Source organism: Trachypithecus francoisi, unplaced genomic scaffold, assembly GCF_009764315.1.
Source record: "Trachypithecus francoisi isolate TF-2019V2 unplaced genomic scaffold, Tfra_2.0 Lachesis_group11, whole genome shotgun sequence".
NCBI classification, from domain to species: domain Eukaryota; kingdom Metazoa; phylum Chordata; class Mammalia; order Primates; family Cercopithecidae; genus Trachypithecus; species Trachypithecus francoisi.
Window position 1 is genome coordinate 14,776,881 of NW_022681456.1, and position 18,867 is coordinate 14,795,747.

Genomic DNA, 18,867 nt, shown 5'->3' on the forward strand with positions numbered 1-18,867 from the left:
TCCTCCACTCCAGTTCCCCCATATTTGGAATTGTCCTTGATGTTTTAATTGCTATGTGATTTTTACCAAACAGGGGCCACCATATGATTAAAATAAGACTTTTGTTCCACTCTGTCATCTTAGTGTGATATATATATATGTGTGTGTGTATGTGTATATATATGCATGCGCACGCACACACACACACACATATTTTTTTTTTCTTTTTCTTTCTTTTTTTTTTTTGAGACAAAGTTTCACTCTTGTTGCCCAGGCTGGAGTACAGTGGTGCTATCTCAGCTGACTACAACCTCTGCCTCCCGAGTTCAAATGATTCTTGAACCTCAGCCTCCCAAGTAGTTGGCACTACAGGCACACGCCACCACACCCAGCTAATTTTTTGTATTTTTAGTAGAGACAGGGTTTCACCATGTTGGCCAGGCTTGTCTTGAACTCCTAACCTCAGGTGATCCACCTGCCTCAGCCTCCCAAAATGCTGGGATTACAGGCATGAGCCATTGTGCTCAGCCCTTAGTATATTTTTATACGATTGTATTTCTGGCTTTAGGTTGGCACATTAGGCACATTTAGGACATGAAAATGTTATGTTTTCTACTTTATCAAATTGTACATTCCTACTTAAACTCCAATTTAACTAACATTTATTGTTTATCATGTACCAACTCCTTTCCTGTATGTGATCTCTAATTATGGAATGGAATTTTTGTTCCTAAATAGACTATCAAACAGTATACAAACATACACATTTCTGTTCAAGCAACTCTTTTTTTTTTTTTTTTTTTTTTTTTTTGAGACGGAGTCCCGCTCTGTCGCCCAAGCTGGAGTGCAGTGGCCGGATCTCAGCTCACTGCAAGCTCCGCCTCCCGGGTTCATGCCATTCTCCTGCCTCAGCCTCCTGAGTAGCTGGGACTACAGGCGCCCGCCACCTCGCCCGGCTAGTTTTTTGTACTTTTTAGTAGAGACGGGGTTTCACCGTGTTAGCCAGGATGGTCTCGATCTCCTGACCTTGTGATCCGCCCGTCTCGGCCTCCCAAAGTGCTGGGATTACAGGCTTGAGCCACCGCGCCCGGCCTCAAGCAACTCTTATATAGAGCTATTGCTTCCATTCCGAAAATAAGAAATTAATCAAAGAAGTATCTCATTATCTAGAAATCAGTTCTCTGGCAATCTCAGCTGTCTTGAAGGAGTCAAGAAAGGGATTTCAAGCAGGCAGAATAAATGTTACAAAATCCAAGTGCTAAAATCTCATGTATTTCAAGTCTTCAGAAAATCCTCCACACTGTTACTTGAAGCTTGTTTTTTCTCTCTCTCTCTTTTTTTTTTTTTTTTTTTTTTTTTTTGAGACAGAGTTTTTGCTTTTGTTGCCCGGGCTGGAGTGCAATGGCGCGATCTCAGCTGACCACAACCTCCACCTCCTGGGTTCCAGTGATTCTCCTTTCTCAGCCACCCGAGTACCATGCCTGGCTAATTTTGTATTTTTAGTAGAGACGGGGTTTCTCCATGTTGGTCAGGCTGGTCTCGAACTCCTGACCTCAGGTGATCCACCCACCTTGACCTCCCAAACTGCTGGGATTACAGGCCTGAGCCACTGCACCCAGCCACCCATTTATTCTTAGATTATATAGACTGCTAATAAGCTTGGCTACCTGGTTTCTGTCTACAACTGGTCTGATAGACCAATCAGAAACAGCTCTGAGGAACTGAGCTGTTAGATACATGCGTACAAGCAGGCACAAGAATAATTTGACCATACGGAAAAAGTCAGGGGAGCTAGAAAGCAGACCTAATAATTTAAAGGCAGAGCAGCCAGAGCTGTTTAGTGTCAGGAGCAAACAACCAGCTCAGGTGCCTTTGTGTTATAGAATAATAGGGGAAAAAATATTTGTGACAAAAATGCTGAGTTTTTAAACATGTAATTTAAAAAATTTAATGCAGCTAGAAACATATTCATTCTATTCAGTTTTAAAGTTCTATATTCACATTTCATATGCTCGGTTTAAGGAGGTTACATATGCATATTCAGTTACTTTTAAAAATTAGAAAATGATGTGATAAAATTTAGAAATGCTTCCATCAAAATTGATTAAAGAAAAAGTAAGGCACATAAAGGGTAGTGTTCATTATAACATTTACTCATGTGGAATCTTCCATTTCATAATAAGAAATAAGTTTAATGTTTCTGAATCTGTTTAATGTCAAGCCGAAAACTATATATGGTTTCTAAATTTTAAACTTCTAAACCTTTCATTGTTCCAAATTATTCCAGAAATGCAAGATACATACTACATAAATATATAACTGTAAAACTATAACATATAAGACATAATTTTATGTAATATGTAACTATTATAGTATTATAAGTATGTTATATCTAATTTAATTGCATTCCATATAATATAGAGATAGTACACTTATAATATTAATATGTTCATATTATGTATTGATATTGATATTTATAATATATAACTACAAAGGTATAATCGTTTCTAAATTTTAAACTTCTAGACTTCTCATATTCTAAATTCAGTAATGCAAGGTACATAATATAAATATATTTTCACATTATTTTTTTTAATGAAAGGAACCAATATGTTGATATTGGTTTTGTCTAGTTTATTATAGGAAATTTATATTGCATAATAAGCATGTACTATTCTTTTAAATAATAAAGTAATAATTTGTAGGAGTGTGAGTGCTTGCATGTGTGTGTGTGGAGATTGGTTGCTGAGCCATGATAGTTTTGACCTTGACTACAAATCAGTAGTCTTGGACACCTAAAAATCTAGGATAAGAGTAAAGAAAGAGGCCAGGCGCAGTGGCTCATGTCTGTAATCCCAACACTTTGGGAGGCCAAGGCGGGCAGATCACCTGAGGTCAGGAGTTTGAGACCAACCTGACTAACATGGAGAAACCCTGTCTCTACTAAAAGTACAAAATTAGCCAGGCGTGGTGGTGCATGCCTGTAGTCCCAGCTACTCAGGAGGCTGAGGCAGGAGAAGTACTTGAACCCAGGAGGCGGAGGTTGCGGTGAGCCGAGATTGTGCCATTGCACTCCAACCTGGGCAACAAGAGTGAACTCCGTCTCAAAAAAAAAAAGAGTAAAGAAAGAGGTTTCTCATTTTTACTTTTAGAAAACCTCCACAGATTGCAAACCCAATAACTATCGATAACCTCCACCTCTTGAGTTCCAGCGATTCTCCGGCCTTAGCCTCCCAAGTAGCTGGGACTACAGGTGCAAGCCACCACACCAAGCTAATTTTTAGTATTTTTAGTAGAGATGGGATTTCACCATGTTGACTAGGCTGGTCTTGAACTCTTGACCTCAGGTGATCCGCCTGCCTCAGCCTCCCAAAGTGCTGGGATTCCAGGTGTAAGCTGCTGCACCCAGCCTATCAATAGTATTATAATATTATTCTGGAAATATTTTAAGATCTAAACTTAAATAACACATATATCTCAGGGATTCAAGGTAATGTAATGATACATAGCAGGCTACATCTTCAGATTCAGTTAAAAATTATATCTGTTTCTTGTTTAAAACTTTTTTTTTTTTTTTTTTTTTTTTGAGACGGAGTCTCGCTCTGTCGCCCAGGCTGGAGTGCAGTGGCCGGATCTCAGCTCACTGCAAGCTCCGCCTCCCGGGTTTACGCCATTCTCTCGCCTCAGCCTCCCGAGTAGCTGGGACTACAGGCGCCCGCCATCTCGCCCGGCTAATTTTTTGTATTTTTTTAGTAGAGACGGGGTTTCACCGTGTTAGCCAGGATGTCTCGATCTCCTGACCTCGTGATCCGCCCGTCTCGGCCTCCCAAAGTGCTGGGATTACAGGCTTGAGCCACCGCGCCCGGCCTCTTGTTTAAAACTTTTTAAAGTGTGAGAAAAAGAAATTTACTACTTACTGGTTTGTTTTATGTAACTGGTATAACCCCAATATAGATTTTACTGGCTCATGTATTTGTTTGCCACTTTCTGAGTTACAAATTTTTAGTACAACATAGTCACCTGAATCCTTTTTGAAATACAGTAGTGAAAGAGTTAATCAATAAATTGGCAATCTTGGCTTCACCGTTTATAGTAAATATTTCTATATCTAGTCCCCCAATAATCTTTAGGCCAATTTCAAGCAAGAAATAATAAAAAGTGGGATGATGAAAATTATAAAAATCAATTAGTGTCAGATGATGAAAATTCAGTCCAAGTTGAGGTAGATCAGAATATTTATTCACCTAGTATTCTTAGTTCCTTGGTTGGTTGGTTAGTTGGTTTCACCGGTTTTTTAATTAACTTTCATTATTCTGAATATTATTTTAATCTCTTATAGTTGGTGATGGAATATTGCTTAGGCTCAGCCTCTGATTTATTAGAAGGTAAGAAAGAAGGAATTAAACTCTCCTTTCTGTTTTACTTTTATCAGAATATTATCTACCACCATACTAAAGTGTAGTTTGGGCAGACTAATTGAACGATGGCTTGGGCTTTAGGGTTGTGTGGATAAGCTATGCACACTTCATCTCTTCAATGCCACTGAAAGTGTCTGAGTGATGTTAGCAGTCTTCCTGCTGTTTTAGTTCATGGCCCATCCAGGGCAGGTACTACCAAAATATTTGGCTAATGTGATACAGTATGTGTAGCCAAAAACATCATATTCATGGATATATTTGAAAGAGAGACAGTCTCACATTATATTGATATTACTCCCTTTCAGAAATCTTTACTGACCCAGTTCCTCCCTGCAGATGCTGCTATAACCAGAGGCTGTGTTAAAAATTTACTTAAAAAAAAAATATCTTGAGCCAGGCACAGAGGCTAACACCTGTAATACCAGCTACTTAGGAGTCTGAGCCAGGAGGATCACTTGAGCCCAGAAGTTCAAGGCTGCAGTGAGCTTTGATTGGAACCCTGCACTCCAGCCTGGGTAACAGAGTGAGACCCCTGTCTCAAAAGAAAAAAGAAAAAAAATTAAATCACTGTTGATCTCTGAATAGAAATTGCTTATTAGCTGCTTTCACAAATAATGAAAACCTGTAGTTTGAAGGGGTAATTAAAGATGGCTTTGAGGCAGAGGAGAATAATGTAACTTAGAACACTCCAGACATTTAAAATGTTGGAAGGGACTGGTTAATTTGGGCCTGGTTAATTGGAATCAGTGTGACTTGGCTTGCAACTGATAAGTAAATTAACAATACATCATTTAAGGAATATCAGGCTTTGTTTTATTTTTGTTTTGAAGGGTCATTTGTGTTGATGCACTTGGGTTTCCTGTTATCTGATCACTTATTCTCTTCTGTAGAAAATCTGTATCCTATATATTTAGGTGAATGTGTTCCCAAATTGTCATGTGAGAAAGTATGTAACTCAGTCTGGTATAGCTGTATAAAATAATAAAATGAGGAATGAAACTGATCATCTACTGACCTTTTTTTTTTTTTTCCCCCTTCTTCAGTTCATAAAAAACCACTTCAGGAAGTGGAGATCGCTGCCATTACTCATGGAGCCTTGCATGGACTAGCCTACCTACATTCTCATGCATTGATTCACAGGTAAGATTAGAGACCAGTTATGTTTCATTTCAGTTACAGGACTGTCTATTCCAGGAACCTTGAAAATTAGTGCATGCTCCAATTTAAGTTGCCTAAGCATTTATGGGAAGCAAATAGATTGCTGCTTCTGGATATAAAGGATAAAGTTGCCAGAATTTAGCTTCTATCTCTTATTCTCTCCTATGTATCCACAATTATATCATCTTTGTTCAGTAGGTAACTGTTCTCCAGGCTAAGTGTTGCAGAGAAATTTGAAAAGGGGCCCAGCAATCTTTAGATACTGTGTCATGAAGAAAAGAAAAGAAAATTAACCTTCCCTGCATATATTTATCTCTTAGCAGAGTTATTGTCCCTTCCTATTACAAATAACAAGCTAATCTTATATAAATATATGCTATTTTGTAACTTTAAAATATTTCATATTTCTGTATAGTTCATATGGATACTTAGGAAGATATTATCCTTACTGTATTTTGGCAGATGAAGAGACCAGGGCTCAGAAAGACTTAACTTGCCCAGAGTTTCATAGAATTTAAGTAATATATTAAGGATTGAAACTCAAGTTACTTAACTCCTATTCTAGGGCTTTTCTCTGCCTTGTATTTTCTCTACCACAACACCATTCTCCTCCCTGCAACCTCCCTCCCTCCATTAACTTCTAGAGAAAGATGTTACCAATCTTTCCTCCTCTCAGTAATGAACTTTTAGTACAGTTACATTAGTGAATGAGGGGAGGAGCAGTGAAATATTAGGTAGGTATAAAGAATCTGAGATGCCTCACAAATGAAAGAAAACAACTGGCATTTACTAGGAAGAAGTGAAACTATTGGGTTATGGTTCCTCTTTTGCTTCTGTTTTAATCACCCCAGTGTAGCCATGACCACTTTACTGGTACCACAAAAGCAGAACTTCCTAAAGATAGGCAGACCGAAATCCTGCTGGGAATTAAGGACAAAGAGTGAACCTAATCATGTTAATAAATACTGATGAAATAAAATTATCATAATGTCTATGGATCTGACAACTTTTTGTAAATATATGTCTTTGGTACCAAGGTGTTAATACTACTGCCAACTTGCTTGTGATTAGTTTGCCTGCTCTTTTTTTTTTTTTTTTTTATACTTTAAGTTCTAGGGTACATGTGCATAACATGCAGGTTTGTTACATATGTATACTTGTGCCATGTTGGTGTGCTGCACCCATCAACTCGTCAGCACCCTGCCTGCTCTTATTTAAAGCTACAGTTCAGTTTTTTGTGCCATTACCTTAATCTGCACATTAACTTAATGTTTTAGTCTCTATTATACTTTATCTTCTTTAGTATGTAAAATAATTTGTTGAAGAGTCAAAATACTTATAAAGAATGTTTTTTAAAATTGAAAGTAAATACTATGTCTCAGATTTTTATTGTTTTGATTTAAAAGGCAATTCAATCTCCTAATTAAAGATAAGTAAATACATGTTTCTGTTGTGAAGAAAAATAAATAATGCATTTTTTTTTAGTTCTGTCTGCCAATGCCTAATGTCACCATGAGGAAGGAAACTGAATTTTCAAGGGAAGTTTTTACAAAAGTTATTTTGAAGCATTTGAACCTTATCATTTTCAGCTTGACATAAATTTTCCTCATCTTCTCTGTTTTATCTTTTCACTGACCATCAACTTCCAATTCATGGTTTCTAGTGCTCGCTACACCTCATGCCTTTTTTTAAAAGAATAAGGAATCCATCCACACCTTCTCATTCTCAATTCCCATACTGAAAAATGAATTTTTTCAATTATATTTTTAAAACTTTTTACTATATAATACCTCTATTAGCTTTAGTAGTAACCACGTGCAATTCTTTGTGGTAATACAATAGACATGCAATTTCCTAACCCCTAATCCTTGTTTGTTTTGATCTTTCAGGGTCTTCTTTTTACTATACAGAGTTATTTTTAAAATATCACCTTATATATAACATGTACCTCAAATGCCTTAGAGTTGCAGTTACAATTAAAGGCAGAGAGAAAGGGTCACAGGCAAGAAAGAAAAGGTATGTGTGTAGTTGAGGTTTATTGGTAGGTGGTCAATACGGAATCACTGCAGGTTTGTTTAGGCTCCAAAAATGTCACATAATTTGGAAAAGCAGAAAAAGCAGTTACAATTGGCACCAATTTTCTCAGCACAGGGAATACTATTGATAACTGGATTTAGCCTTTAAGAATATGCCTTTGTAAGTATAGCAGCTGAATAGGTTTCCTTGTTCGCCACGTCTGCCTTTTTTCTCATTGTATTCCCTCCCTCTGAAGAAAGTTCTACCGTTAAGTAATTACTGTGACCTACCTGCAAGTACCCCCAGGAATCTGGGCCCCTTATGACATACAGTAATTACTAAATCTCCTGGCCATCTGAGCAAGGTGTTTTTTTGTTTTTTGTTTTTTGTTTTTTAATAAACTTTTTGTCTTATTAATTGCATGCTGTGACCTATTCCATAATCAAAATTGAAAAGTAATTTTCTAACCCTTTTATTTTTTCCTATAGGGATATTAAAGCAGGAAATATTCTTCTAACAGAGCCAGGTCAGGTAAAACTAGCTGATTTTGGATCTGCCTCAATGGCTTCTCCTGCCAACTCCTTCGTGGGCACACCTTACTGGTATGTAGAATTAGGCTGTATGACATAGTTTTAAAATCTGTATACATGAACTCATGGTACTGGTTTGGCTCGATTTTGTGACATTGTCTTACCAATGTGCCTCAAAATGAGATTTCATTTGAGAAGGATAGAAAACCCACTGGCATAAAAAGAAACGCTCTGGCTTAGTATAAAATTTACAGTGACTTTAAATTGTGTCATTAAGGTTGGTGTCACTGTGTGTAAACTGAGCAGGATTATCAATTCGCTGACCAAGTTCAGGTTTTTGATTTCATTTGCAGTTTCTTTTGAACTTTTCTCTTGAGGTAAAAGCCCCAGGTAAGGACAGGGCAGCTTCTTTCACCTTCCCTCATTAGCCAGCAAGCAGAGATGGTACCTTTCAGTGAAAGAAATCCAAGTTCTTGTCTTTGTTGAGTTCTCTGATAGGTTACCTAGCTTGTCAGTCTGGCTCAAGAGTTTTTCACCCTATTCTTTTCCAGATTCTTTTCCTTCCTTTCCTAGACACGTTGGAATTTCATTATGCCTTACAGAATGACTTAGACCTCTGAAAAATTACCTGCCTACTAAAAATAGTCAGTCTTTGAATTTTTTTTCTATCACCAAATAACATTTACCAAGCAACTGCTTACACATCATAATAGAGTACAGTTCTGTTCAAAGCATATTAAACGGATAGGGCCCCTGCCCCCCAATGAAGATGCATTATGGACAAACAAGTAAAGTAAAATCCATTACCACAACCTGGGGTTTTTGTAGGTTTTAGTATCTTTGGAACAGCTGATTATATTGCTTTATATGACTCCATAAAGTATTTTTCATGTTGTTTAATTATTTTAAAAGAATATGGCCAGGCATGGTGGCGCATGCCTGTAATCCCAGCTACTCAGGAGGCTGAGGCATGAGAATCACTTGAACCTAGGAGGCAGAGGCTGCAGTAAGCCAAGATGGCGCCACTGCACCCCAGCCTAGGCTACAAAGTGAGACTCTCAACAACAACAACAAAAAAGAGGCCAGGCGCAGTGGCTCACGCCTGTAATCCCAGCACTTTGGGAGGGCGAGGCGGGTGGATCACGAGGTCAGGAGATCGAGACCATCCTGGTTAACATGGTGAAACCCTGTCTCTACTAAAAATATAAAAAATTAGCCAGGCATGGTGGCAGGCACCTGTAGTCCCAGCTACTCATAGTCCCAGCTACTTCGGAGGCTGAGGCAGGAGAATGGCCTGAACCCAGGAGTCGGAGCTTGCAGTGAGCTGAGATCGCACCACTGCACTCCAGCCTGGGCGACAGAGCCAGACTCCATCTCCAAAAAAAAAAAAAAAAAATTCCTGCTTTATTTAATTACTTTAAACAATATGAAAAATACTTTATGGAACTATATAAAGCAATATAATCAGATTTTGCAAAGTAATTATTTAAGTATTTTATGTATATTCATCCTTTACAAATATCTGTAAAGTTGCTATGAGAATTATCTCCATTTTACAGAAGAGGAAACTGATGCACAGATAGGTTAAGTAACTTGCCTGAGATCAAACTGATAGTAAGGGGTGGAGCCAGTCTTTACTGAAAATAATGTATTGTGTCATGTAAATCACCAACTAGATTATACTTTGAATAATGGTTTTCAAAATTATTTGTGTAAGGAAATAATCTCTCTAGCAGATACAATTTCAGAATACCCTTAAGAACAGCTGTTTCATTGAATCACTTTACTGGAGAAATTTTTATTTTTAATCTACAACTTGAGTTTTTACCTTATGTTTGGTAGGATGGCTCCAGAGGTGATCTTAGCTATGGATGAAGGACAGTATGATGGGAAAGTTGATATTTGGTCACTTGGCATCACTTGTATTGAATTGGGTGAGTAAAGAGTTATTTGTTTTCATTGTATTTTTTAAAATTCTATTTTGCAGATTAATTTTCATTGTATTTTTAAGAATCATTATAATTAGGAGTTATTCATCTGGCTATTACTTAATGAGTTATTGGTATATGTGTGCTAGGCAATGAATTTATTATATTTTTTATACTCTATAACACAGAAAATTGTTTTCTCTCTGCTACATTTTCATGTTATTAATTTTTTTTTTCTTTTTTTTTTTTTTTGAGACAGAGCCTTGCTCTGTTACCCAGACTGGAGTGCAGTGGCGCAATCTCGGCTCATTGCAACCTCTACCTCCCAAGTTCAAGCAATTCTCCTGCTTTAGCCTCCTGAGTGCAGGATTATAGGGATTATAGGTGCCTGCCACCAAGCCTGGCTAATTTTTGTATTTTTTTTAGTAGAGACAGGGTTTTGCTGTGTTGGCCAGGCTGGTCTCAAACTCCTGAGCTCAAATGCTCTGCCTACCTCTACCTCCCAAAGCACTGGAATTACAGATTTGAGACACCACGCCCAGCCTCATATTATTAATTTAATTGAAGGAGTTGAAGCAGATATGGCAGCTAACAAATGAAATACAAAATAGTACACAGTAATATATGAAAAATACCCATTCTCCATACTATGAGTGATAATATATGTCCTACCTTTATGGGAGTTTCCATTACCTTAATTTATACTCCAACTTGTATTAGAGAAATCTGAAAAAGTAATAGAAAGCTTATCAGGGATCTGACTCTAAAACTATATTTGACCCATGTAGAGCACAATTGTGAAGAAAACCTTTTGTTAGAAGATAAACCTCAGCCATGAAGTTATTCCCCAAATATTGTTGCAGTTATCTAAAATTGCCTAAAGTGCCACAGAATCTCTCCTTTGGTTGTATATTTTGAACTTTAATATATCTTAAACTTACTTCTATCCAATGGTATACTGGTAAATTTAACAAATGAATCTCTTGTGGAGAGGGGGAAAGGCCTTGATTTGTAGCTTTGCCAATTTCCAGGGTGTAGATACTCTACTATAGCCAATGCTATCCACTAAATGTGAAACTGGGGAAAGATGTGCACAATGGGCCTTCCAAAGACAATATGAGCTAGCTACAGCATAATACTGCCTTTATCTACATATTTTTGTAAATTTTAAATAAAAAATGTTAAAACTTTTTTTAAAATCCGTTTTTTAAAAATTCTTTTTTTCTTTTTTTTTTTGAGACACAGTCTTGCTCTGTCACCCAGGCTGGATTGCAGTGGCACAATCTTGGCTCTGTCTCCTGGGTTCAAGCAATTCTTCTGCCTTAGCCTCCCAAATAGCTGGGATCACAGACATGCACCACCACACCTGGCTAATTTTGTATTTTTAGTAGAGATGGGGTTTTGCCATGTTGGCCAGGCTGGTCTCGAACTCCTGACTTCAGATGATCCACCTGCCTTGGCCTCCCAAAGTGCTGGGATTACAGGCATGAGCCACTGTACCTGGCCTAAAAAAATTATTCATCTAATTTTTGAAGATATTAATTTCATGTAATTCTATTCAGGTTTCCAAATTGATCCTATAAGAATTTCTGAGTTCTAGTTTGATTCACAGACTACAGTTTTCTCTCTTCCTAAAATGTTAGGCCAACTTTGGATACTTTATATTACATTGCCAATGTTTCATTGACCCCTTCCAACAAAAACAACATATGATAAAAATGCACAATTTGTCTGGATTTTTTTTTTTTACATTAAGGAAGTATTAATTTACAAAAAAAACAAACAAAGAGAATTCCTGGAGGAAAATTTGAATATTTACTTATTTTTTTCAATTAGGTAGCAGAATCACAAGGTTTGTAAATCAAAAAACATAAAAAGACATACAATGAAAGGTATTCTTCCACCCCTGCCCTATCTACACAGTTCCTACCCCACCCCTGCCAACATACACAGGGAACCACTTTATTAACTTGTGTGTCCTTCCAGATCTTCTTAGTCAATATACAAACAAACATGAACATACACTTCCTATATTCCTTTTCACACCCAAGGTAACGTATATATGTGGTTCTGTACTTTGGTTTTTCACTTAATAATATCTTGGAGATCTGTTTTATGTGACTAACTTAGACATGTTTTTCATCATTTTAATAGCATCATATTATTCCATTACATGGATATACCATAGTTTATTTAACTCGTCTTGTATTGATGGATATTGAGGTGATTAATTTCTTTTTTAGGTTATAATATGGTGCTACTCTTTATTTCACTCCAAAGGAAATTGATCAAAGTTATTCATATTGATTTTGGGGGCCACTCAGCAAAAATATTTGCATGTTTTAAAAAGGGCTTATAACGAACTGCCAGCAATACTATGTAAAACTTCACAAGGCAGGCCGGACGTGGTGGTTCATGCCTGTAATCCCAGCACTTTGGGAGGCTGAGGAGGGCAGATCACGAGGTCAGAAGATGGAGACCATCCTGGCTAACACGGTGAAACCCTGTCTCTACTGAAAATACAAAACGAATTAGCCGGGCATGGTGGCGGGCGACTGTAGTCCCAGCTACTCGGCAGGCTGAGGCAGGAGAATGGCAGGCTGAGGCAGGAGAATGGCATGGCGTGAACCCGAGACGCGGAGCTTGCAGTGAACCGAGATCACGCCACTGCCCTCCAGCCTGGGCGACACAGCGAGACTCAGTCTCAAACAGATAGATAGATAGATAGATAGATAGATAGATAGATAGATAGATAGATAATAAAAAAGAACTTCACAAGGTAATCCCAGAAGTCATAGGACCAAAATTAGCTAAAACAACTTTGAAGAAATAGAATTTGGACAGAAGAATCACTGCCCCAAAACCCATACCATAATAATTAAATCCATATGGTATTGGTGCGGGAAAAGACTAGTATCCAATAAACAGACTGGGAAACTCTAGTATGAGTCAGATTTTGGTATAAGACAGAAAAGCCATTACAGATCAATGGGGAAAGGATGGCTCATTTGATAAATAATACTGAGAAATTTGTTAATTATATGATAAAACTAAAACTGGATTCCTAGCTATGTCATACACAAAAATAAATTTTAGATTGATTAAATGCCTGAAAGTAAAACTTTAAAACATTTAGAAGAAGCCCCCCAATGCCTCAGTTTCCTCATCTGTAAAATAGAAATAATGATAGTACCCACTTTGTGGGGTTGTTATGAAGATTAATTCGTATCTATAATATGCTTAGAACATGGCCTGGCATGTAGTGTTATTATTATTATTATTATTTTTTTTTTTTTTTTTGAGACAGAGTCTCACTGTGTCTCCCAGGCTAGAGTGCAGTGGCGTGATCTTGGCTCATGGCAACCTTCGCCTTCCAGGTTCAAGTGATTCTCCTGCCTCAGCATCCCTAGTAGCTGGGACCAAAGGTGCATGCCGCCATGCCTGGCTAATTTTTGGTATTTTTAGTAGAGATGGGGTTTCATTGTGTTAGCCAGGATGGTCTTGATCTCCTGACCTCATGATTCACCCACCTCAGCCTCCCAAAGTGCTGGGATTACAGGCGTGAGCCACCACTCCAGGCCTAGTTTTGTTATTATTATTACTCTAAAATACCTTTACAAGTATAATGAAGAACTTTTCTAATCAGTGTTTTTTAAAACATAATGACAAATATAACTTTTCCTACTTTAAAATATAAAACCATGTAAAGCACAAACATTAAAAGATAAGCCATGGACTAGGAGAAGGTAGTTGAAATACATTTAACCAACAAAGTATTGGTCCAAAATTTATAAAGAACTCCTACAATTTATTTCTGAAAAAGAAAAAGCCGGCCAGATGCGCTGGCTCATGCCTGTAATTTCAGCACTTTGGGAGGCCAAGGTGGGCAGATCACCTGAGGTCGAGTTTGAGACCAGCGTGGCCAACATGGTGAAATCTTGTCTCTACTAAAAATACAAAATTAGCTATGTGTAGTGGTGCATGCCTATAATCCCAGCTACTAGGGAGGCTGAGGCAGGAGAATCACTTGAACCTGGGAGGCGGAGGTTGCAGTGAGCCTAGATCGCACCACTGCACTCCAGCCTGAGTGACAAGAGCAAAACTCTGTCTCAAAAAAATAGGAAAAAAAAGAAAAAGAAAAAAAAACAGTAGAGAAATGGGTAAGGAATATCATTAAGTGACGCTAAGGTAGGAGAATCACCTGAACCCAGGAAGTCAAGGCTGCAGTGAACCATGATCACACCACTGCACTGTAGCCTGGGTGATGGGAGTAAGACCCTATCTCAAATAAAAATAAAAAGGAATATGATTAAGTAATTCATTGAAGAGGAAACCTAAATGGACAACAAATATCAGAAGACACTAAGCCTCATTAGTAATTAGAGAAATGCAATTGGAAACAATTTCACATTGATGAGATTGGCAAGAGTTTCAAGTCTTCAAATACTAAATTTGGAAAAACTGCTAAGGAAGCAAGAACTCCATATGCATACACACTGGAAAGTGCATACAAGGGTGCAGTTGTTTTTATAGTAGCCAGAAAAGGTAGAACTAGCCTAAATTCTTATCCAATGTATAAATAAATCATGGAATACTGTATCATAGTTAAGAATGAACTGGATCTACATGTTTCATCATGGATAAATCTCAAAACCATAACATTGAATATTTAGTGAACAAATAAAATTGCAAAAGTAAAGGTACGGTATGATGCCAGTTATGAAAATTTTATAAGTTCTTTTATATACTGTTAGAACTATTTATATACTGGCCAGGCACAGTGGCTCACGCTTGTAATCCCAGCACTTTGGGAGGCCAAGGCAGATGGATCACCAGAGGTCGGGGGTTTGAGACCAGCCTGAGCAACATGGTAAAACCCCATCTCTACTAAAAATACAAAAATTAACTGGGCATGGTGGTGCTTGCCTGTAATCCCAGCTCCTTGGGAAGCTGAGATAGGAGAATTGCTTGAACCCAGAAGGCGGAGGTTGCAGTGAGCCGAGACCGTACCATTGCACTCCAGCTGGGCGACAAGAGCAAAACTCCATCTCAAAAAAAAAAAAGAAAAAAAGGTATATATACTAATAAAACATAAGAATACAGTTGTAAAGATATAATTCTAGAACAGTAAACTCTCTGGAGAAAGGAAGGCAAATAGAGCTGTATCTACTTTCTTATTTTTTTAAGAAGAAAAAGGACCCGAAACAAATATGACAAGATTATAGTAAATCTAAGTGATAGGTGTCTGTTATAATATTCTGCAAAATTTTATGTATTTTAAATATTGAATAATTGAACTTTTCAAGAATTAGAAATAAATATATATTCCTTTGGGGGAACAAAACTATTCTGTGCATAGCATAGAGTTAGCAGTATGGAGTAAGTTTTAGAATTAGACACCCTGGATGTGAATCTTGGCTTTACCAGCACTTAGCTGGCAGGACCACCATGTGTGGCTGTAACATAATGCCATCAGGCATTCACATAGTCTAGGATGCAAATGATCCCTCCTGGAGCTGTGTAGCATGTTGATTCTGGCTGTGTGATTCAGATCATTTTGTTAACTTCCCTAATCCTCAGTTTCTCATCTAAGTAAAAATAACAATGAATATATCATAGATATTTACAGACTTCAATAAGATAACTTAGGTAAAGTATTTAACATAGTGCCTGGCATATAGCAAGTGCTCAGTAACAGCTACTTGTATTCATATATAGGATTATTTTTGGTTTTTGTAATTTATATTTTAGGCCATATAAAATTATGCTACTTTTAGAGGTCACAGTACCTCTAAAGGGCCATAACTGAGGAGTTCCTACGATGTCTCAGTGTTATAGTAAAATATAAAATAAGTAATATTTTATAAAAATAAACCAAAATTGGCCGGGCGCGGTGGCTCAAGCCTGTAATCCCAGCACTTTGGGGAGGCCGAGATGGGCGGATCACGAGGTCAGCAGATCGAGACCATCCTGGCTAACATGGTGAAACCCCGTCTCTACTAAAAAATACAAAAAACTAGCCAGGTGAGGGGGCGGGCGCCTGTAGTCCCAGCTACTCGGGAGGCTGAGGCAGGAGAATGGCGTAAACCTAGGAGGCGGATCTTGCAGTGAGCTGATATCCGGCCACTGCACTCCAGCCTGGGTGACAGAGCGAGACTCCATCTCAAAAAATAAATAAATAAATAAATAAACCAAAATTTTACTTATAACACTGAGACCATCGTAGCAACACCTCAGTTATGACCCTTTAAAAGAATGTGCCACCTGCGTTGAACTTTACAGTTAGTGCCTACCCATGGTTTTAACCAGATTTTTCTTTTTTTTTTTTTTTTTTTTTTTTTTTTTTTTTTTGAGACGGAGTCTCGCTCTGCCACCCAGGCTGGAGTGCAGTGGCTGGATCTCAGCTCACTGCAAGCTCCGCCTCCCGGGTTCCCGCCATTCTCCTGCCTCAGCCTCCCGAGCAGCTGGGACTGCAGGCGCCCGCCACCTCGCCCGGCTAGTTTTTTTTTTGTATTTTTAGTAGAGACGGGGTTTCACTGTGCTAGCCAGGATGGTCTTGATCTTCTGACCTCGTGATCCGCCCGTCTCGGCCTCCCAAAGTGCTAGGATTACAGGCTTGAGCCACCGCGCCCGGCCTTAACCAGATTTTTCTTACCAAAATCTTTCTGAAATTTGACATGGATTCTTCCCTTTCCAATCTTCTTCAATGGAACAAGCTATATATACCCTTTTATGATGATTCAGGATCATCAGCACATCAGGTTTTGTACCATGTAGGTGTAAATAACTAAAATGTCAACAGCAATTGACACTGGACACAGGTACAGACCCCAAGAGATACCTTAGTACTTCTTCTCTTAAGACAGCCCCTTATATGTGCTTTCTGATTTTACCTTCTTATAAAAATGAATTGAAATATGTATAACTACATGTTCTCTATATCAGCCTAACTTTGATTGCATTTTGTAAAATGATTTACTGAATTAAAGGACAAAGTAGCCTTCTCCCAAATTGTCTAATCCTCTGTGACAGCTATTTCTGCAAATTGATCAAAGTGGTAGTATCAAACTGTGCTAAAGAGCATAGACTCTGCAGTCAGATAAACTTCAGTTCTTATTTTGCCATTTTGTAGTTGTCTGACTTTGGTCAAATTATCTCAAGTCGGTATATATATATATATATTTTTTTTTTTTTTTTTTTTTTTTAGACAGAGTCTTGCTCTGTCACCAGGCTGGAGTGCAGTGGCACAATCTTGGCTCACTGCAACCTCTGGTTCCTGAGTTCAAGCGATTCTTCTGCCTCAGCCTCCCAAATAGCTGGTACTACAGATGCCTGCCACCACACCCAGCTAATTTTTTTTTTTTTTTTTTTTTTTTGAGATGGAGTCTCGCTCTGTCGCCCAGGCTGGAATGCAGTGGCGTGATCTCGGCTCACTGCAAGCTCTGTCTCCTGGGTTCATGCCATTCTCCTGCCTTAGCCTCCCAAGTAGCTGGGACTACAGGCACCTGCCACCATGCCTGGCTAATTTTTTGTATTTTTAGTAGAGATGGGGTTTCACCGTGTTAGTGAGGATGGTCTCGATCTCCTGACCTCGTGATCCGTCTGCCTCAGCCTCCCAAAGTGCTGGGATTACAGGCGTGAGCCACCATGCCTGGCCTAATTTTTGTATTTTTAGTAGAGATGGAGTTTCACCTTATTGGCCACACTGGTCTTGAACTCCTGATCTCAAATGATCCACCCACCTCGGCCTCCCAAAGTGCTGGGATTATAGGCATGAGCCATCGTGCCCAGCCCATTTTAACATCTCTTTAACACTAGGAGGCAACATGGTAAAATGCATTGAAAGTTGAAATTGCCGAGAGAGTAAATGATGTTAAATGTTCTTACAACAAAAAAAAAATAGTAAGTATATGAGGCAATGAACAGATTAATTGTGATTAATCAATGTATATTAACATCAAAACATCACATTGTACACCTTAAATATATACAAGTTTGTCAAAAACAAGGAAATGCTTTTTTTAAAGTAGGAGGTATTTTATAGGCAACAGCCTCTTATAGTTGGCAGCATTTTTTCTGTTAATACATATTATGAAATAGTGGTGAATATTAAATAGTAGTACACCTTACAGTCAGTGACATCTCGAACTCAAAGAAATGTGATAGTAGATGCTTAGTAAATATTCACAAAATAAAATTATTACCAAGAACATTTAATTTATCTGCAATTTCTTGAAAATTATTATATCTGTAATGTTATAAGTCATACAAGTACCTCTTTGACAGCTTTACCATACATTTTCATCTCCCTAGCATTAATTTTGCTAATGGACATGTAAAAGAAGGGTTTTTTTTTTTTTTTTTTAACATGCAAGATGAAGGTTAAACTGTTTCAGATATTCCGTAAGCAATGATTTTGCTATTTTCTTTATATTTGGGGCATAATGAAATTCTAAACGTTAATACAAATAGTATATTTTTAAGTTGTACTTTTTTTTTTTTTTTTTTGAGATGGAGTCTCCCACTTGTCACCCAGGCTAGAGTGCAATGGTGCCATCTAAGCTCACTGCAACCTCCACCTCCCAGACTCAAGTGATTCTCCTGCCTCAGCCTCCCGAGTAGCTGGGATTACAGGCACCCACCACCACACCCAGCTAATTTTTATATTTTTAGTAGAGACAGAATTTCACCATGTTGCCCAGGCTGTTCTCAACCTTCTGACCTTAGGCGATCCACCCACCTCAGCCTCCCAAAGTGATGGGATTACAGGCATGAGCCACCTCGCCCAGCCCAAGCTGTACTTTTAATATCGAAATTACATGGAAAGTTGTGGATAGT

General features: G+C 38.1%; 1 protein-coding gene across 7 annotated transcripts in view; it reads left to right on the top strand.

The window, feature by feature from the left end:
- The window catches only part of TAOK3 (TAO kinase 3), a 237,520-nt gene that overhangs the window by 135,970 nt on the left and 82,683 nt on the right, over positions 1-18,867 (top strand). For all 7 annotated transcript variants that reach the window (XM_033220428.1, XM_033220434.1, XM_033220430.1 and 4 more), the window contains 4 exons: positions 4,319-4,364; positions 5,441-5,537; positions 8,060-8,173; positions 9,944-10,035. In XM_033220428.1, coding sequence (XP_033076319.1) covers positions 4,319-4,364; positions 5,441-5,537; positions 8,060-8,173; positions 9,944-10,035 — 349 coding nt within the window. The remainder of the gene's footprint in view (positions 1-4,318; positions 4,365-5,440; positions 5,538-8,059; positions 8,174-9,943; positions 10,036-18,867) is intronic.